The sequence below is a fragment of the Mus pahari genome, chromosome 2 (genome assembly GCF_900095145.1).
Source record: "Mus pahari chromosome 2, PAHARI_EIJ_v1.1, whole genome shotgun sequence".
Taxonomy (NCBI): domain Eukaryota; kingdom Metazoa; phylum Chordata; class Mammalia; order Rodentia; family Muridae; genus Mus; species Mus pahari.
In genome coordinates this window covers 158,483,620-158,506,331 of record NC_034591.1, presented here as the reverse complement: position 1 = coordinate 158,506,331, position 22,712 = coordinate 158,483,620, and the positions used below count along the sequence as shown (strand labels likewise).

At 41.4% G+C, this 22,712-nt stretch overlaps 1 protein-coding gene across 17 annotated transcripts in view; it reads left to right on the top strand.

The window, feature by feature from the left end:
- Window positions 1-22,712, top strand: part of Sox5 (SRY-box transcription factor 5) — a 943,592-nt gene that overhangs the window by 833,006 nt on the left and 87,874 nt on the right. For all 17 annotated transcript variants that reach the window (XM_029534576.1, XM_029534569.1, XM_029534568.1 and 14 more), the window contains one exon: window positions 8,133-8,218. In XM_029534576.1, the coding sequence (XP_029390436.1) occupies window positions 8,133-8,218 (86 nt within the window). The remainder of the gene's footprint in view (window positions 1-8,132; window positions 8,219-22,712) is intronic.

The window sequence follows — 22,712 nt, the reverse complement described above, 5'->3', positions numbered from 1 at the left end:
CCTCTCTGCTATACTGTCCTCTCTGCTATACTGACCTCTCTGCTATACTGACCTCTCTGCTATACTGACCTCTCTGCTATACTGTCCTCTCTGCTATACTGTCCTCTCTGCTATACTGTCCTCTCTGCTGTACTGTCCTTGAGATCCTCAGTTTTGTCTTAGGCTCCTGCAGAGCTTTCCCTGTGGAGATTAGAGGACAGGGGGTGTTGAGGGGAGAGAGACTCTGCCTCCAGGAAGTGACGGAGGCTTGTGTGGACTCTGGCAGAGACAGAGAAGGTAGTTCCTGGAGGTGTCCTGTAGTATAATCTTGTAATGAAGATATCTCATTGTCTGGAAACCTTCAAATCCATAGTCTGCATTTTGCTGTAGTTTCCTCCCAGGCTAAGTTCTTCCCTCAGTGTTTCTAGAAACATTCAATATTCTGCTGCTTTGCCCAGAGCATCCTGAGGGCAGCTGCATGTGTGTGTGTGGTTGTCTCCTCATTAGACAACAAATGCCACCAGGACAGGTGTGTGTGTGTGTGTGTGTGTGTGTGTGTGTGTGTGTGTGTGTGTGTGCACTTGGGCACATGTGTGCATGCATGAACATGTGTGTGTGTGTGTGTGTGTGTGTGTGTGTGTAGGTATGTGTACATGCATGTTTGTATGTTGGGGGCAGGATAGTGGTTTTCATATTTCCTGGAACCTAGAGAAAGAAATCTGTTGTTGTCAAGGAAGCAAAACAAAGACATAATAAATGCTCCAGGCTGATGAAGTATTTACCGGCTCATTTCAGTAAAGACGTAGCTTTCATTAGCCTCTGCATTAGGTCAGCAGCTGCTCAAAGTGTTTGCCTGACCTTGGCAAAGGCCACGCCTACATCTCAAACTCCAAAGCTAAACAACCCTGTTTGAGGAAATATTTTCTTGCCTTTTATATACCATAGCAACGTATCATAGCACAACTATAGAGGAGTGTTGTGTGGAGTCTCACTGTGTGAATCAAGAGTATCAGGAAACCTGAAGAGGTTAAGGCCAGACTAGCATCTTTGTTCCCACACACACAGTAATCTTGGCTGACTTATGAATGCATTGATTAGCACCCTGGGCATGGTGTCCTCAGAAATCTTTCTCCCTTGCCTGTTGCTCTCCAAGCCCACAGTCAGCTACCTGGCCCCACGTGGGGTCGTGACCCACAGTTGAGGATGCTAGGGCCTTGGTGTATTTTTCAACCTCATAAAAATTTGTTATTTTGAACTAGAATTTTCCAGGCTTGAACTTCAAATAAGAAAATTAATTTTGGAAAGGTTGAGGGAAAAACTGTTCAAATGGTTAAAAAAAATAACTGAGGTAGGAATAAAAGAAATTACTTTTAAGTAGTTGAAAGTCAATTTAAATAACACAAATGATTGGACTTTAAAAGTCAGAGTTTTCCATTATCTGCCATTCACTAAGATCCTCGTGTGGTATTTACAAAATAAGCCCAGTGTAATATTCTCTTGGACCAGGTAATGTGGGATGGCATGAATGAGTGACAACGTTTCTACAAAATTATTCTTCCCTGGTTGCTTCTGATTTTTGATTTGCCATTTATTTGCTCATAGGTCCCATGCCTACCTAAGAGCATGGCACGTTTGTAAAATATATTTTGAGTTTCCTTAACTAAGAGTTAAATTGCTGCCTTAGAAAATTTCTTGGCGACTATGTTTCTATTTATTTCAGAACATGGTCGCAGATTTCAACATAGCCAGCTCTAAATATTTTGGGCTTTAAAAACTAATATTGAGGTGGAGATGGTGTAATGTATGTGAATTTCACATTGGGTAGAGATAGCTGCTATGGTGTGGCTCCTTGGAGAGACGCTTCTAAAATGTGCTGAATTCTTGCTAAAGATCACATGTATATATTTCAGTAGCTATATGTGACTGAAGAGACACAATAGTTGTTAATACTTTCCTCATTTCTGCTGCCAAAATTTGTTGTCCTCCATTCCCTTAAATATCAAACAGGTTAGCAAATAGCACCCTTAGACTGTTGTGTTCTAGAATGAAATGTCACAGACTAGGTGACTTAGCAACAGGAATGTTTGTCACAAGCATAGAAGCTAGGATCTTAGAGATGAAACAATTCTTATGAAGCCTCTTTCTTCAGCCTACATGATACATCCTCCCCTGCTCGCCCCAGAGGTATGTCTGTGTCCTAAACATCTTCCTCTAAGGACTCCTGTCAGGGCCAGGAAGATGTCCCAGAGTGCAAAAAACTATTTCTGCACAAGCACAATAGCCTGAACTCAGTTCCAGGGACCCATGCTAGATACACCCACCGATCCTTACCTGTAATCATAGCACTCTGAAGGCAAGAAGGAAGACCGGAGAATCAGCCAGAAGCTTATGAGCCAGTTAGCCTAGAGTACAAAGCAGAGGGGCCAAACAGGAAGACCCAGCCTTCCTTCACAAGTGGGAGGCAGGAACTGACTCACTGAGGTTGTTCAATGATTACAGCATGTATAATCTGATACGTACGTACGTGCACACACACACACACACACACAAACACACAATTAATTTTAAACAATGGACTTCTCTTAGATTAGGGTCTGTCAGTGAATACATTATACTTATTCATTTCATTAACTCCATGTACAGCCATACTGAGGTACTATGGATTTGGGCTTTAGTATATCAACAGGCTAGACAATTAATTCAACCAATAACACATGTATATTATTACTTATTGCTTATGACTGTTTCATATATATATCCATACATTTACATATGTATCATATGTGTATGATAAGAGTGCATTTACTTATATACAAACACAAAGAAAGGTATGTGATCATGCATGTAAAGAATGAAAATGATAATATTCTGATATGTACATTGTAAAAACTGTTACAGAGTAGTCTAGATTTTAGCCTGTGACCTTTACGTGTACATGTGACATATTACTACCTAGACGTTCGTGGTTGTCTTAGTCAGGGTTTCTATTCCTGCACAAACATCATGACCAAGAAGCAAGTTAGGGAGGAAAGGGTTTATTTGGCTTACGTTTCCATACTGCTTTTGATCACCAAAGGATGCAGGACTGGAACTCAAGCAGGTCAGAAAGTAGGAGCTGATGCAGAGGCCATGGAGGGATGTTCTTTACTGGCTTGCTTCCCCTGGCTTGCTCAGCCTGCTTTCTTATAGAATCCAAAACTACCAGCCCAGAGATGGTACCACCCACAAGGGGCCCTCCCCACTTGGTCACTAATTGAGAAAATGCCCCACAGCTGGATCTCATGGGGGCATTTCCCCAACTCCTTTCTCCAGCTGTGTCAAGTTGACACAAAGCTAGCCAGTTCAGTGGTATATAAACCTGAGCCACCTTTGCAGGTGTTTGCTCTCATGCAACCGTACTCATGAGCGTGTGCTTCTGAAATCCACATCTAGGTAATCAAGTTATTCCTCCTGTTAATCTCTTTCGTGGTTTTGCTAAAACCACATTTGTATATTTTTTTTGAGAGAGAGAGAGAGAGAGAGAGAGAGAGAGAGAGAGAGAGAGAGAGAGAGAGAGAGAGAGGATGAGAGAGGATCTTGCTCTGTAGCTCAGGCTGGACTGAGATTCACAGCATAGCCCAGGATGGCCTAGAACTGATAGTCTCTGCCTCAGCTCCTCAGGCAGGAACCACCCACCACCCTGGACATGCTCAGTTCTCCTCTGTTGCCGTTCCACAGCGAGCATCCAAAGCTCTTTCATGACGAGCACCCAAAGCTCTTTCATGATGGAGTGTGGAAAAGGCTTCTCCTCTCTGCTTTCCTCCAAGGCGCATCCCTTAGGTTGGGCTCCTTTCTCCTGCCCAGGCTTCTCTCTCACGCTCAGATACAGGTCACCCGGTCTGCTCGCTCTGTCCTCCCCACCACCGGACAGCCCCTGGAGCCAAGGTGACTCCTTGCTCCCCCTGTACCTCTTGTGTGAAGCCTAAAGCTACCAGCCTTTAACTCCCTTAGCACTCAGCAGCGGCCTGAGAAACTCGAGCACGCTCAGCCAGAACGAATGTAGGATGATTAGAGGCCCGGATTTCTTTAATTTTATTGTGATGTCTCACACAGCACCCGGCAGATTCCTAATCACATGGTGGATGTTGCAAGTGCTTATTAATTGATTAATTTACAACAGGGAAAGTAAATTATATAAATGAATTATCCCTGTGAAGAGCACCAGAGCCCTGTACATGAGCGGCTTAGTTAATTTTAAGATTGTGTTCATTAAATGAGGAGTACAAATGAATTACAATGTTGTAAGCATTTACATGATCGATCCTAATAACCATACAATTACAATATTTACCATTTTAGCTAGTTTGTGCAAATGTGATTTTCAACTTTAAATGTTTCAACTTCCCTCTGTTGAACTAGGGTCATATAGATTAAACAATTAATACCAAGTGGCAGTCAACCCCAAACGTATGACATCACCTGCCCCTCCCCTTGTCACATGCTTGTCCTGTCTTTACAGGATGCTCCTCATTAGCAGAGCAGCCTGCTCTAATGTTTGCACCTATTTGTCTCTTTAACCATGAACCCCACCTAGTCACACTTCTGCAGGCAGCAACTTCCATGTTGTCTCTTCCAGCAGCTGCCAAGGGCAAGATGCTTGCAGATCACCTGGAAATCCCATTAAAATTTAAATTCTGATTCAGAAGCTATACTCTACTCATGCCGATTTAACTAATTTTCCCAAAGCTAGGTGCCCCTAGACACCCAGTCTTCATCTTGATCTCGCCATGATGGTGCCTAAAGCTCAGGCTCTTTGACATTGGAAATCCACCTCCACACACCATCCTTTGGTAGAGCATGCCCACTGGCTGGCCAGGGGTGGGGTAGGTTTGTACCTTCATCTGAGGAGTGTACTCTTAACAAGTTTGTCCTAGCCTGTGCATTTGAGAGTAATCCTGCACCTTGGGAGGTAGGGGGCCACATAGGCCAGAAATGTAATTAAGAGTCATTGTGTTTCTCCTGGCAGTGCCTGGAGCACTGGGTTTAGGGAGGACTTGCAACTGTATCTTTCTTAGGAGATGTGGCCTCCACTCAGGGGCAGTCATGTTTTAAGAAGCATCCACACAGCTGCCTCCAGCACCCTTTCCTGCCCTCACCTGACCATATTCACTCCGAGTCAGTTTTCACCAGCTTCTCCCCAGTGAGACCTAGTTCCCTCCCCAGATCACCCTAGCTCCCTCCCTAGCTTACCATTTCCACTCCTGGTTCCTTTTTTGTAGGCCTCTTCTTCCCTGAGCATCCCTTCACTGTCAGTCGAAATTTCCAGAATGCCTTCCTGTCATTCACTGTTGCTGTGATGAAATCACCTAACAAAAACGGCTTGGGGAAGGAGTTCAAGTTAGCTTGCAATTCCAAGTTATGGTCCAACATGGGGCTGGGGGTGGGGCAGTCAAGATGGCAGAAACTTGAAGCAAAAGGGCAAGGGCAGAGAGAAATTGTGTGAATGGATGCTTTCTTCCTCTTTAGCGCACCCTTTCTGATGCTAAGCCATACCAGAGTGAGTGGTGCTACACATTTCTTAGGCTAGCTCTTCCAGCATCAGATAATGTTACCAAGATAGCCACCGCCCTGCCCCCACATGCCAGCTTTTCCTACAGTCTCTCACTGAGACTTTCTTCCCAGGTCACTTTAATCACTAAAATCCAGGACCACACACTTACTTTTAAAGTCACCAGTAGTCTCCCTGTTCGCTTTAGATGATAAATTATCATTATAGTCTCCGGTCTTAGCCCCTGTATACTTAGGTTTGTGCTCCTCTGCTTTTACTCCAAACTGATGTCACCAAGTCTCATGGCTTCACTGGGATACATGCTTACCTCTTTCAAAGTTTGGTTGCAAATATCCAAAGTATTTTCTTATTCCTTCATGTGTTTCACTCTGCCTCCCACCCTAGTGTGACAGTCTTATCCCTTATCTCTATTATGAGCCAAATCAATAGACCGACCCTCTCTTCTATCAGTGTTGAGTGGAAACTCTGAAATTCTCCTTGAGCCAGTTCCTACCCTGTCACAAAACCAGCCAACTTCCTTGTGTGTTCTACCCCCTTAAGTGTTGAGTTTCTTAGGTTCTTACCAATCCACCCCTGTCACCTGCTACACAGAAGACTGCTTCTGTAACTTCCACTTGCTGGTTAAGTAGTCTTGGTTGTTTTTCTTCTTCACATGTGGGGTTCCCTTTCTTCTGTAAGGTAAAGTTAGATGCTTTAATATTTGTTTATAGAGCCCTGAATACTAAGTTACCACCCAACACTGTCCACAGTCCATGCTTGTCTATTTCAAACTGCTCTGTAGTTCAGCCACGCTATGCTCTTAGTTTAAACTGTCAACTTGACACCACCTACATTGCCTGGGGAAAGAGTCTCAGTTTCAGAATTACCTAGATCAGACTGGCCTGTCACTAAGACTGTGGGGATTATGTCCATTGTTGGTTGCCCTAGAGCATTCAGCCCATTGTGGGCAGCACCATTCCCTAGGCAAGGCTCTGGACCGTGTAAGCAATCTAGCTGAACAAGCAAGCAGGCAGCATGTGTACATACATTCATTTCCCCCTGCTTGTCTGTGAATGTTATGTGATTGGCTATCTCAAGTTCTTCCTGTGACTTCCCCTCAGCAAGGGAACGTCACCTGGAATTGAAATCCAAATAAGTTCTTGATTCCCCTGGTTGCTTTTTCTCAGGCTATCTGTCACAATAGCAGAAACAAAGCTAGAACATTCTCTTTCCAATAAAAATACTAAATAGTATATATATATAAAATCTCCATACCAGTAAAAATTATTTATTATAACACAAAGTCACAACCAAGTGTAAAATTAAGAAATTGGTGAAACATAGTTGTTGAGACTCTGTGAACATGCTACTATGAGGCCTCTCTGGAAGCCTACAGCTTGAACTTCACTACATTCTTAATAAAACCCCATGTTTATGTTACACTTTTTAAAAATTCATCTTCCAGTGCCCAGAGCAGTGTTCACCATTTATCATGGGTACTCAGTAAGTGTTTAAAATTGAATTACCTTAATATTGTTTATGCATGAGCACTTAGATTCTTTCATGGATTAATTTTTACTTGTTTTTTTTTTTTTTTCAGACAGGGTCTCCCACTTGTTTAGCCCCCACTGGCCATAAATTTCAGGTCCTTCTGCCTCAGTTTCCTGAATGGTAGTTTATAGACACCTGGCCTCACAGGTTCAATTTCTAAAGCCAGTTTAATATCTTAGAAAAATTATTCTTATAGTCAATACTTTTGATTCCTTGCTATATCCTATGCCCAGTGGTTACCTCGGGTGCACTATTGATTACGTTGCTAACACACAGTTACCTCTGTGCAGAATATCTGCCTTAGCTCTTATTAGCAAATAAATATTTCTTGATCTGCATCAAAAATATACCACATGACCCGTGTATACCTCTGGTATACATTTTTATAGAACATAAGATGAAAAATAAAACAAGACCTTTTTTTTTTAAGTCTAATTTTGGAAGCTCTATTTGTCCATTTGTTGCCTCTAAAATATACTTTTGTCAACATTTATCTCTAGAAAATTATACATTTTCTATAATGTCAGAAAGAAAAGAAAAGACAGGGCAAACATGAGCTGCTTTCTTTGCCCTGAAACTGTCCGTGAGCTATTAAAGAGGTTATCTGAATCCAGGCCACAAGGCAACATTCGAAAGTTTAGCTAATGGCTTAAATCTTTGGTGTTTAGCTCGTTAAAATGAAAGTGAGTTTAGTTAAGTTCTGTCTGTGATAAGACTGAAAATTTGGCAAGGACTTGCTGTGCTCTGACCAAGTCTGCAGTGGTGTGTGTGTGTGTGTGTGTGTGTGTGTCCAAGTACAGCCCTCTGAACCATGCACCCCCAACCCCCCCATTTTCCTAAATACATCATGAAAAAAGGATGAGGTTTCAGCCTTAATTGCTTGCTCCTTTTATTCGCATTCCTCTCTCAGCCAGGGTTGTGAAGAGTGTCGGTAAAAGGCTACACAATAGAGCTTTTCATTAGGCCCCAGCCAGGCACACAAAGGCGGGCTTTGGGGAAGAGTGAATGCAGGAGTTTAATTTGCAGGTGGAGAGGAGATAAAAGGTGCTGACGCCTCTATTATTCTCTTACTTAGGTGACCCTTACCCTGTTCAGCTGATCCCAACCACCATGGCAGCTGCCGCTGCAGCGACACCAGGCTTAGGCCCACTCCAGCTGCAGGTAAGTCTGGAGACAATGCGGTGAGGCAGGGGTTAAGTACAAGCCACTGAAGGCAACCATTATCCTCTTAGAACAAACTACAACTGAGGACTGAGACTTTGGTCTCACAGATTTGTTTTGTCTTTACCTTTATTTGTTCTGAGCCCCAGTCCCCAAAGATTATTCTTGGTTGTGTGCTCTGGATTAAATATTACCTACAATTTTGTCATTGCCTGCTCAGGTTTGACACTGTGAGTTTCACTTTCCATCTTGTTGGTGGACATCATGACTTTTGTTGTAGAATGGTCCCCAAAATAACAACATCATCATCATCAACAACAACAACAAAAACAACAAAAATAAACAGCTTGTCAAAGATATCTAGCCGTGGCTGTGATCCAAGGCAACCGAAACAAAATGTTATTTGAAATCATTGAGGATGCCTGGTGTTATTAAAGTACTCAGAACCCATTTGTTCTCCTTGCTTAGTGGCAGATCATTTGAACAAGCAAGGAAGACCAGACCAAAGTCAGCAGGTGTCCATTTGAGCTTGAGCTTATCCTTACATCCTAATGGAGACCTCTTTACCCTTCAGACTGTGTATCTCCAGCACACCCGGGAAAGTCAATAACCTTACCAGATGTCCAAGTGATTTTAGAAATTATGCCTCTGAGGTTAAAAAGAGAATCGATATGGTTTTAGTAAAGGGAGCTTTCCTTATCTCAGTCTCTGAATTGGTACTCCATAAAATACTTCATCTGCCTTGTTATTGTGAGCCTCCAAACTATGCAGCTAATGAGAACAGATGATGAGCTAAGTCCAGGGTCACCTCCTCCTGGAGTACTGGTTTACAAGCATGGGAAACACACTATGCAATGCCAGTGTACTGCTGGCCCACTTCACACAGTGGAACTGCACCCATGAGTGGGACTTGCTGTACTCAGCACTAATCAAGGTTGAGCTTCTCATCAGATCCTCCAGAGCTGAGTAGAACCGATACGCACAGAGATGTGTCCAAAGCTGGAGACTGGCAGAAGGAGATAGCCCTGTGAGCACTGAGGGGTTATTCTGTAGAGGTTGTAACATTTGTTCCTAGTTTATCTCTTCCATGAAAAATTATACAATGTCGGTTTCTTGAAGCTAGAATATGTTTGGAAGTGTTGGAGCCATGAAGACAATAAAATTACTGTAATATTTTTTTTCCTATTCAAATGGTGTCTGGGGAATAGCAACAATGTGGGAAAGGGACTGTAATAGGTAAGACTCCAGAGATGCACACATACATTTACTGTTTATATTTGTTATGGGTAAATTATTTTTTTCTAACTTTTTCAAAGAATGACTTAAATTACCTGGCATTGAAAACATCTATGTTTGAGGAGAACAGAAAATGTTCTTTTATAATAAAAGTAGAAGGAAAGATAAAACAGAGGAGAGTGTAAAACAAAACAAAACAAAACAACCAACCAAACAAACAAACAAAAAACCAGAGGAATTAGAAGAAAATGGAACAGCAGCCTCCAGCAACGGATTTGAATACAGAAACATAGGATTGTGAGGTTTATTATATAGGTTGAGAGTTTCTGTTTGCCAGATTCTCTGGAGAGAAGGGCGACAGCGAGGTGGAAGTGCCCAGAGTCCCACTGTTGGTCTCTACCAGAGGGTACTGTTGCTCCGTGAGCATCTCAGCTACATTTCCTGTGAAGGCAGATTTGAATATTTGACATAAGTTAAGCTGGATTTCCCTTCTGATGGTTTTTAGATTTTCTCAAGTATTAGTTCCTTTACTGAGAAATGAGGAACATCTTTGAGCCCAAACAGGTTTGCTCTTACTGTAAAGAACTTAATCTGCAACAGGGCAAGCTTCTTTGATCATTACCCATAGCTCATGATAATGGGGTCTTGGCATGCTGCTCTGTGTATTCCTGAACATGTCATCCTCCTATGCTCAAGTCTACTCTTGAGTGTGTCACCCTCCTATCTCTTTCTTGGGGCAATTTTAATTATAAATCCTTACATTGACTTTGAAAAGTTTCCATGTGATTTTGTACCCGTTAAAGTTTATAATTGTAATTAGGATTTCAAATAACCTATACTGTAATATAAGAAAATTGGCCATCAGAACATCCTCACAGAAAGCTATGTATACCCATACAACATATTTACACAAACACATGCACATAATTCAGTTTTGCAATTATGAGGAAAATGGGGGTGGGGCAGAGAGACATGCCACGCAAATTCCAAAGACTTGTCATGTAAGAGCTGCTAAGTTTTGACTCAGGGGCTCCTGACATTTTTATTGTAGAACCCTTTATTGTTGAGATCCCTCAACTTTATTTCAGCCTGCTTAACACCTCCAGAGACACCTGTTGTCTCCTTTCCACATGGGATAAGTTTGAGGGAAGCCATCTCCAATGGTCTCAACATTAATAGTGCGTCTACTTCCATTGGGGAAATCTGTATCTGAAATGTTATTTGTTTTAGTAGAATGTAAGAAACAAGTCAGTTTTAATGCTTTCTGCACTTTGCTTTGAAATATGTTAGGTTCCACTGACCATTTCTTTATAACATTCTCAGAAGACCACCTGACCCTTCCAGAGATCAGAACTCATGCTGCTAGAAATTTGTTCAAGTGTCCAGTCCAAATCTTACCATCTACCTGTCTGCTGTTACGTCAGAAAGCCAGTTCTAGAGACCAAAAATAAAGAGGCCACTTATACTTTTCCTTCTTAACTACATAAAACCCCATGTGGAGATGCAGGGCAGCACACTGAAGAAGCTATGTATGTGGTTCTCTTGGGCATCAGTCAGAGTTTCCCAGTAGGCTGGGATGGGTGGGTCTTACCAGTAAAATGTCATACCTTCTTTGTGGTTGAGACACATCCCTATTGACAGCAGCCACTCAGGTAACAGAGCCACCTGGGTAATAAGAGCCTTCCCCCTTGCTTCCTGCCCCATGCCTCCTGCCCCTTGCTTCCTGCCCCATCCTTTCTGCCCCATGTTTGTTGCCCCATGCTTCCTGCCCTATACCTCCTACCCCATGCCTCCTGCCCCTTGCTTCCTGCCCTTGCTTCCTGCCCCTTGCTTCCTGATCCATGCTTCCTGCCCCATGCCTTCTGCCCCTTACTTCCTGCCCTGTGATCCTTCACAGACAGCTTGGCCTGCTTGGCTTAAACCCTCTTCTGTGTTTCCTTTGGGCTGTGGTGATAGCATAGCTTGCAGCAAGCATCCCATCCTTCTCCATCAAACCAATCCAACTCAAGAAAGTCCCCTAATGGACAGGTACCCTGACCGTTGTGCACACCCTCGATCTGTCTGAGTGAGGTTTTAGGTTTTGTAGCTCATCAACCAACCAATAAAGAAAGGGATTTGAGTTTTTCTTTTCTTCTGACTTCTCCAAGTTTTGCGAGTTCTGCCTCCTCTCTCGGGAAGGGAGAAAAGAGTGCTTTCTTCATAACCCAATCTTCTCAAAGCCATTGGCCCTGCTTTCTCTCTCTTCATCCTGCTCTGAGATGCTACCGAGATACCTCTGACAGACCAGCACTGATTCAAGTCTGTAACTGTTACATACATACCTCTGAAAGACCAGCACTGATTCAAGTCTGTAACTGTTACATACGTACCTCTGACAGACCAGCACTGATTCAAGTCTGTAACTGTTGCATACGTACCTCTGACAGACCAGCACTGATTCAAGTCTGTAACTGTTACATACATACCTCTGACAGACCAGCACTGATTCAAGTCTGTAACTGTTACATACATANCTCTGACAGACCAGCACTGATTCAAGTCTGTAACTGTTACATACATACCTCTGACAGACCAGCACTGATTCAAGTCTGTAACTGTTACATACATAACTCTGACAGACCAGCACTGATTCAAGTCTGTAACTGTTACATACGTACCTCTGACAGAGCAGCACTGATTCAAGTCTATAATTGTTCCTTGCTAAAGGAGAGAAATTTTAAATATAGGATATATCCCCCGCCTTGGGTTCAAATACAATGGTTTGAATTTATATCAAATTCTATAGCTGTTTGAGACCTTGCATGACATCATAGGTAAGGGTTTCCTAGAACCATCTCATTTAATTATTGCCACTGCACTTGGAGTTAGATATTAGTAGCTCCCTTTGACAAGCAAGGAGGTGTGAGCACAGAGTTCAAACTCCACAGTTTAAATAATTCCATTTGGCTCACCATGCCCAGGAGACTTTATCTGCAACTCTGGAGTCCTCCTCTCCCAAGAGGCTCTCTAACTCAATAACAGGAGAATCAAATTGTAACAATAATGATGATTGGTTGACATTTCTCCAAATGCTCTGTGATTCCTAGAAGCAAAGTGACCAGTGGGAATGACAATGGGGCCTGCACTTGAGACTCTGAGCTTCAAGCTTTGCAGAGAGTCAGATCAAACACTTTCAGGACTAAGATCTAATGAGAAGCTCTGAAGGTCTCTCTTGCTTCTGGTCAATGAGATTTACCCATCCTGTTGTCTTTTAAAGTTACCTTGTGCATATGATGTTTCCCACTTGTATATATATATATATATATATATATATATATATATATATATATATATATATTCTCCAGAATGTTTATTGAAGGAAGAACAGAGGTGAGCATAATGACATTAAAAGACCAGCAATACTTTTTTAGTATTTAACTATTATTTTGTGACCCTAGAAATCACTACCACGTGCAATTAAAAAGTATTCTCTATGAAAACAGACCCTACTGTGTGTTTTTAGGAGTAGTTAAAATATTTCAAACACCACCATGTATTAATTTCATTTTTTGAGACAAACAATTCCATCTCAGTTATGCATGCAATAAAACAAACATGTTTCACCAATTACTTTTTTTTAAATCTTCTTGTTTTTCTCAAAGCAAATCTCTTCGTGTCTGATGCCTTTTCTGCCTTTTCTGGGGTCCTGAGTCACATGCCCGCCTGTGTGTTGGCCATGGGGAGGGAAGGTGATATAGATGTTTATGTAGACTGTGAACTCGGGCCCATGAGGACTTCCTCAGGGCTGTCTTCCCCTCATGCCCAGGCTGCTCACACTCTGGTCTCAGTGAGTGTTCTCACCCCATCTCCTTCTTACTGCTGTGACAAGACTCACTGAAGGGAAGGGATGTTTCTTGTGGCTCCCAGTTGACAGGATACAGTCCCTCATGATAGGAAAGCATGATGGTGGAGCTTGTAGCTGTCATGGCCGTGACCTGAGGCTGCTCTCCCTTATCTTGACAGAGCACAAGATGGTGATGCTTATGCCCATCCCACTTTCTTGGTTTTCCTTGTTTAGTTGGCCATGGGGTTATGTCCCCATGCTATGGTGGCGGCCTCTCTACTTTTTATCTTCCCTTGGCACAGAGACACACCCAAAGGTGTACCCCCTAGGTAAACTAAATCATATCAAAGTGTCAGTGTAGATTAACCATCCCATTCACCCTGCTGACTCAGACTTAACCTTTGGGTTCATATGGAAAAGTTCCCTTTTTCCGGGAAGACTTGTCCCTAAACCTGTATTAAGGCACTCGGGAGGAATGTTCTAAATGATACTTTCTGGTTGTTCTAGTCGGGGCTCCTATTGGTGTGATGAAATACCATGACCAGAGCAACCTGGGGAGAAAAGTGATTATTTGGCTTAAACCTCCACACCACTGTTTATCACTGAAGGAAGTCAGGACAGGAACTCAAGCAGGGCAGGAACCTGGCAGCCACAGCTGATGACGCAGAGGCCATGGAGGGGCGCTGCTTGCTTTCTTATAGAACCCAGAGCCACCAGCCTGCAATAGGATGGGCCCTCCCACATCAACCACTAATGTATAAAATACTCGATGGGCTTGCCTACGACCTGATCATATCGAGGCTCCCTCCTCTCCAGTGACTCAAGTTCACGTAAAACTAGCCAGCACACTGATTTCTACCAATCAAAATCCAAATGTTAGTAAATGGGAGCCTGACCAAGTGCTTTTTATGTATTAATGAACTCAGTAAAGACATGTTAAATGGGGTGGGAGAGAAAGTTAGTGTTACAATTTAAAGAAATTATCTGATTTTCTTATGTTACTGTCCTGTTACAAAAAATATTAAGCTTTAATGTTAAGAAATAGTTTACTCTATAAATCTCAATATTTTAAAAATTATCAATGATAAGACATGTAGAAAAATCAAATGAACAATTTTGACTTATGTAGGAATAGAAAAAACAGTTTTAATTTAATTCCAGATTATCATGTTAACACTTTATAAAGAAATAAAACTAAAAAAGAAACTATTCTTAGTAACGCGTCTAAGACACACTGTATGTGGCTGGCATCATGGTTGGCACTACAGTATTTGCAAAAATTAATTTGTAACCTTTCTTTAAACAGCCTTGGTTTGTCCCGTCGATGGCAGGCTTCTCCGCTCCCTGACTTGCTAAGGGAGAGCCCTGGCCTTTGAGTTTCAAAGCAGCTCTTCCTTCCACATGGCCCTCCCTTTGCCTGGAAGGCTCATTCTCACCTTCCCTTAATATATGGTGTAGTTTCCCCTTCCTGGGACCTATATAGTCACACTGTTTAAGTCATAACCCAATATTCCTGCAGACACCCCGACTCGAAGCTCCCCTTTCCACCCATCTTCTGTAGTCACCATCAAAGATGTTCTCTATCGAACCCCTTGTCTGTCTCCTGGGAATGGTGTACTCCAGCAGGACAGGAACTCCCCCTTGCAGTATTGCCCCTCAAAAACACTTAGCAAATCTCAAGTGCTCCGAATCTATCCCGTGCGGAGGGTAACAACAGTTTCCAATAAAATAATGCAACTTATGATTAGTTTCTGAAGCAAATTGTATTTAAGCCCCAGGGGACTTTGCGGTTATTTATTGGAAGACGCTTAGGGTGTAAGAAAGCTCCAGTCAGCTCTGCCTTGCCTGGCTGTCCCTCCCCTTTCCTTGGCATAACCATGGGCTGCTGCATAAGCTCTGCGTGCTTGCACTTGGGGCAATTGTCTGATTCTTCTGAAGTCATTATAATCCACCAATGAGAGACAAAACACTGGCACTTCTAATCATTCCTATATTGTATGCTAACATGCACAGAGACACATTAGAACGTGCACACTGGAGGTGCTTTTATGTGACACAGTATGACTCATCTTGCCAAGTCAACGTTGACGTAAACTGTGTCTATATAATAGATGGATGTATCTATCAAAACAGTAAGTAGCCAATTAGCACACTCATATACTGACTTGACCTGTTTTCTCTTTGTCTCCTTTGATTTCTTTTTTAAATTCCTCTTTTCTAAAAAAATTTCCCCCATTTGCAATTGTGCGATTTGGACATTTTTCTTCCTGATGTCAGTTCTTTTTAAAGAAGGTGGGTTTTATTTTTATACAAAACGAACCTAGCTTTATTTCTATATTTAAAATGAAGTCTAAGTATTTACACAAAATAAAGCTAACAGAATTTTTGGACGTTTGTGTCTAGATGAAATCAGCTATGAATTGTCTGTTCCTAATTAATAAAATCCAACGACTGCAGCAGACTTCCAGCTAACATTTCTCTTTCCCATTCATTCTGATTAATTTGCATTTTAGTTAATGAGCATCATGAATCTTTTAATAGTAGTTATACTGTACAGTCCTATTTCTATTTTTTTTTTAAGCTAGGCTTCTAATATTTGAAATTAGAAGGAAATATTTATCTGGTTTCTTCTCACTTTATAAATACTGTGTCTGTCTTGGCCAAAAGATGGTTACCACCTGTTCTACCTATAGGAAGCCAAAAGTACTGACTCCAACCAGTGATTAATAGTGATAAGCAGAAGGAAACAAAGATTGGAATTTTGGGAGAGTCATATTTTGCTCAAAATAAGCAAGTAGTCCTCAATCAAGAATTCGTGTTGAATTAATTAAACTTTAAAATTTCTACTACAACTATTTTAAAAATTCAAAAGAATATTTTTTGAATGTGAAGGCTTAAAATTCTGAGGCTAAATGAGGAACTCCTGCAGTATCAGGGACAGGCCCTAACAGCAATGCCTGAGCCTGCACAGAGTCTGTTAGCAGGAGAGCCCCATGTGAAGGAGCTAAAATCTCTGGAGCTGTCAAGGCTGAGGCAGCAGTGGCTTCTGGATGACAGAGCTTCACCAAGGTAGAGATGACTTACAATAAAGCAACACCCTGAAGCTTGTTTTTTTGTTTGTTTGTTTGTTTGTTTTATCAAAACCCTGCTGACCTTTGACAGGAGTCCAGACATCCATGATGGTAAGACAGTGGTCAGTGTTCCACAGTCCCCAGGGCTGAGAGGCACTGAGCATAGCCTGTGGTGTTCAGCCAAGAAAGAATAACTCAGAACAATCTAGAAAAAAAATCATCAAATGGAAAGTTTTGGTGCAATGCAGATAGATGCTGTGAGATCTCATTACAGAGAATGGGTGTGTTTCCACGCTGGGATGTTCATGTGAAGCTTTCCCAATGGAGTCCCTAACTACTCAGAGGAACATTGAGACCACAGCCATCCCCTCACCAGGGAAATGATCAAGGGCCTCGCTTCTCAGCTGCAGGCTGCTTGCTTCTGTCTTCTATCTGCTTGAGTGAATTTTCTCACAGGTTAGAAGGCATAATTCTCTTGCTTCTTCTCCCTTTGACCCTGAGCCTGCAGGGCAGACTGACAGAAGCACACATAGGACTAAACACCACAGCTGCAGAGTAAGCATTTGCATACGTATTAATGGGGGGGGGGACAACAATTAAATTATATACAGAGATATCCTGCATACTAAAGAACATATGCAAATAGGTTGGGAAAAGTGCAGCCAACATTCACTCTGACTTTTCTAAACCCATATGGGATTCAGTCAGAGCTCAGCAGTTTTCAAGCATCCTTCAAGGAAGGTCCTGTTAGGTTGTGCTTCTGGAGTTATTACCACCCTCAGGGGTCCCAGGGGATGCTTGACATTTGGACAATGAGAATATCACTTTCGAAGTGCACAAGACACTAACAAAAACATCAGTCCAAGTGCTTTGCCAGCACACGTTTTTATTAGGACCAAACAGGTGGCAAATTTCAAAATTAGAGTTGAATCTCTACCATGGCTGATTATATGATAACAGGGCTGCTACTCAGAGCCAGGGTCCTCGTAACAACTTCATGCTGGTGTCTTGGTGGTAATCAATACGTGTTAGGGGACTCTCCAGTGTTCCTGGGTTAATAAATGTGCTTGCAAAGATTTCTAGGCTCAAAGCCAATGTTAGGTAATTCTAGGATCTAGACCAGTTTTCTATAATGTCAAAAGCTTGAATATCTTTTTAACTTTAATCAAGAAAAGCAGAACTACTTAATGTTCAAATTTTGGCTATTGGTAAGGGGAGGAAACAGCTAATATGTTTATCTTAGGAATGTGTTATTCGGTGAAACTGGTTTAATTTTTGATCACCAACATGTTTTAAATTTAGCCAAAGGATATTTATGAATTCAAATACTACCCTGGATGTAAAGGTTTATAGGGAACACAATTATCACTATGAATGGGAAGCACAGTCTGAACGAGGACAGATACTGCTAAGATCAGCAGCTGCTTGGTGCTTTTGTTGGTATCACAAAACTGTTGAATATGATGAATTGTTAGTGTGGCTACATACAAGCACACGTGTGGGCTGTGCAGGCTGCATAACAGTACCTCAGAAGTCTAGCATGATGCCCCCTCAATTATGAAGAATTAAGGCAGAGACATGAGGCCCCAAAAGATAATCTGAGGGAAAGAAACATGAAGGTTAGAATGACTGCCTTGTCATATGAGGCACCATCTTTAGATTCATGTTCCTTACTGTAGCATAGGTACATGTTCCTTACTGTAGCATAGGTACATGTTCCTTACNCATAGGTACATGTTCCTTACTGTAGCATAGGTACATGTTCCTTACTGTAGCATAGGTACATGTTCCTTACTGTAGCATAGGTACATGTTCCTTACTGTAGCACAGGTACATGTTCCTTACTGTAGCACAGGTACATGTTCCTTACTGTAGCATAGGTACATGTTCCTTACTGTAGCACAGGTACATGTTCCTTACTGTAGCACAGAGACTCTGAGTGTGTTATCTTCACACGTTTGTCTTATGTCAAGGTTGCACATGCCAGCTTCAGGCAGCCCATCAAGCCACCCTGTCCTTCATTTTCCTTGTCTGTAAGATGAGGGTAGAAATGATAGCTTCTTGTGAGGGTGAAAGTAGCTAAGGCATAGAGAATGCTCAAAGCAATAGAGGTGACCTTTATCACGCACCATGGACTATGTATGGTATGGGCAAGATCCAATGGTGTAGGTATTTTTAGCTGATTAATAGAGGTTTCTTAGCTGCTATTAAAATTGTAAATTGAAAATTAGGGCATAAGAGATTTTTTTATATGAGTATATATCAATAAAACCGAGACAAAATACCTTCTATATGAAAGAATACTATTTTTCTCCTATGCTCTATAACATTGAAAGACTCTATAGGAGGGTTAGAGACACCCCAGACAGTGAGTACTTGCTGCTCTGGCAGAAGGCTGAAGTTTATTTTCCAGCACCTACATCTGATGGCTTACAAATGTGTGTATTTCTACCTTTAGAGGTCCAATGCCCTTTTCTGGCTTTTGTGGGCACTACACTCATGTGCACATACCCAAACACAGATACACACGCATACACACAGAAGAATAAAAAAGTTCACAAGAGGCAAAGCATTTACGTGTCTAAAATAGAAACATCAGGATGGCCACTTGGAGTATAGTTTCCCATATTTTGTTATTGTGCACTTTTTTCCATTATTCATGTCTTTGAAATGGTAGCCTCTGGCCGTATCCTACATTTCCATGGGTGTAATGAAAACGAATTGCTCTGTGTATTGCCACAACTGTTTTAAATAAATATCTTATAAAATCTAAAATAAATCATTGTTACATATGGCCTTTTAATATATTTAAAATTTAAATAACATAAATATGTTTTCTGGTATTAGTATTTGATGCATACTCATATGCTGTGCATGTTAGTAAAATTATGTTCTTTATCGCATATTCTACCTGGAATCCTCTTGTTATGTTGTCTACAACCAAAATTGTTTCTTAACCTTTATAAACTTTATTTTCTATTAGTTTCTTTGAGGGAACAGATTTATTTCACACTTTAATGTAAAAGTGAATTATTTTTATAGAACTATACATCCTACAAATATTGGCTTTTCCGAGCTATGGGTTTCTTTTTAACTTGAGGGATTACAATTTATGAGGAATATAGCATAGATCCATGAGGACCTCAGAAAGCTCAATAGGAAGGAAAATAGAAGTGTAAGAGGAGAACAGAGTTTGAAGAAAAACAGGGCTTCCCCTTCTGACGTGGATAATAGGCAGATGATAAACAGACATCACTTGCTAGATGGATGATGAATTGATAGATTGAAGCTAGATAGATGATAATATATATATGGTTAGATGGTTAGATAGTAGGTAGATTATTAGATAGATGGATAGTGGATAGATTATTAGAGATGAATCAATGTGTAGATTGGCTGGATGGCTGGGTGAATAGATGATTGGATAGATGATTAGATTGATAGGTAAATGAATGGGTATGTCATTGGATGGATGGATGGATGGATGGATGGATGGATGGTGAATGGATGTGTATGTGGGTGAGTGGATAGATGGATATGTGGGTGGGTGGATGGATGTTTGGATGGATGTATAGATGGATGAATGGATGAATGGGTGGATGGATGAGTGGGTGGGTGGGTGGATGGATGGAGAGAGGGTTAAATACATTATTAGACATACAGGTGGATGAATGGATGGATAGATATAGATGATAAGTAGATCATACATACATATATACATACATACATACATACATACATACATACATACATACATACATGCATACTCAGAGAATAAATAGATGATGAGATAGAGGTGAGATAAGAGATGGATGCACATGGGTGGATGAGCAGAAGCTCATCATTGGAGGGGATCAGTTGTTTCCCTCTGTTCACTATAACGCAGTACCAGCACACACACAGAACCATCTACTTTCTTCATCCTGTGTGTCAGTGTCTGTAGGTTAACACAGCTTTAATCAAAGATCCTGCTGCTTAGTAGACCTAATGCTCCCTCTGACTCAAGTTTCCAGCTTTATAGAGGAGACAACTGAGATGAAATAGGGGCTAGGCTAACCCAGTGACACTGACATTCTCCAAATTGAAATTTACGTCCAGTGCCTTCAAATTTTGTTACAATATCCTTAAAAATACACATGTACGTGTGCGTGTGCATATGTGTGTGTGTATTACATTTAATTGTTCTGGCTAAAGTAGGGAGAGAGAAATAGCTGAATTAGCATTTGAACCATTCAATTAAGAAAGGATGAGTCAATCAGGGACCAGCATTTGCATGCCTGTTACAATGGTGACCTTGAATAGCTTCCTTCTGCCCAAGCTGCAAAGAGTTAATTCTTTTGTGAGAAACTCCAGGAAGATCAAGGGGTTTAGAAAACAAAACAGCAAAGAAACTTGCTGTCTCCTATCTGTTTGTGCATAGAGGGTTCAAAGTGGGTTTGTTTACATCCTGTGTCTTGTTGATATTCTGTTGCTTCCAAAAGGGCGTTACTCAAAAAAAAAAAAATTACATAATCATGCAGATATGGGTTTGCAGTTGTGGATGAGCCACTAGGACAGAAAGACCAAGAAAAACCACATCACTATGTGGAAGTGTATTTGTTTGGCAAGTGTCTTAACAAGACTAGAAAATAGAACTTCCTTGGATTCTTCAGGGGCCGGGATTAAGCCCAGAACATTCATGGCTGTTTCTGGGGAAAGTTTCTTAATAGGGTCAGACAAAGCAATGGTGTATCCAGAAGTGGGTGGGGTGCAGACAGATCCTAGTGCTTCGTTTTTCATACCCTTAACCTCTCTCTCACACTTACTCAAACTGCATCTTGGATAAAGAGAGCAGGCAGGAAGAAATGGGAAAGATGGGAAAGATACAAAGTGTGCTAGCAGTGGCTGTGACAGTGAGCATGGAGTAGACCTCAGAATGAACATGTAGGCTGCAATCCCTCTTGATTTCTCCTTTATCAGAACTTAACAAATGAATAGAGCCTAGGATGTTACAATCTCTTGCTTTTGAAACAAAGTTACAAAGAACTTTCCACCCCAAGATTTCACTAGGCAATAAGGCAGGAGGCATTCCTGCAAGACAGGGTGACATCTCCATTCCTTACCTTCTGCTTCTTCCATTAGAACAATTTCCTCATAACTTAAGAATGCAAAATTTCGATGTCTTGTATTTGAATACTAAGAACCAGAAGGATTTCGACTTTTTACTGTTTTAGAGGAACATTTGCTATTGGTAATGAGCTATTTGGGGACAGGACCTAAGACCTCATTTGAAGCTCACAGATGTTTCCTTCCCACTTCACGTACAGCTAGGTCATCTGGAGCTATTTTTCTTAGTATTTTTCCTTCATGAAAAGGCTTCATTTATAGTGTTATGTAAACGCTTAGAAAGTTCTGGAATATTAGTTTCCACATTTTAAGCTATGGGCAGTATTCTCTATGACATGCGTGGTTTCAAAGGTTTGAAATGTGTTTCTTAGCATCTTTGATGTGATTTGTTTGAACCTGATTTTCAGTTCTTTGGTTTTAAATTAATTTTTAATTATCAGAAATAATACAGACAGACTAGGGAAATGACACAGTGGGAAAAGTGCTTCTTGTAGGATCATGTCCCAGAAAACAGGTGTGTCCAAGCACATACTTGTAAACCCAGTGCCAGACAGGGGCTTAGCAGGAAGACTCGGGGACTGTGGGAACTTTCTAGCTGCCATCCAAGCTCCAGGATTACTGAGAAACCATGTCTCATGAGCATCATGTAGAGAGTACTAGAGGAGGATACTATGATCTATCTATGTCCTCTGCAGGTGTGTATACACACAGACACACACACACACACACATGCACACACACACACACACAGACACACACATGAACATGCATATACACACACATGTACACAGGAGTGGAGGGAAAATACTGAAGTGAAAATGTTTGAGTAACATATAAAAGATAAAGTACAGAAATCAAAGAACTCCTGTCTTAGTTACTTTTCTGTTGCTGTGATAGGTCACCATGACCAAGGCAACTTAGAAAGTATTTAATTTGGGTTTATAGTTTCTGAGAGAGTCCATGATGGTGGAGGAAAGGCAGTGATGGGAACAGGTAAGAGCTCACATCTTGATCAACAAATAGACCATCCCCACCAGCACACCTCTTTAAGCAAGGCCACACCTCCTAATCCTCCCCCAAATAGTTCCATCAACTGGAGAACAAGTATCTAAATATGGGAGTCTCTGAGGGCCATTCTCATTCAAACCATTGGATCCTTCATCTTTTCTTCTTCTTCTTCTTCTTCTTCTTCTTCTTCTTCTTCTTCTTCTTCTTCTTCTTCTTCTTCTTCTTCTTCTTCTTCTTCTTCTTCTTCTTC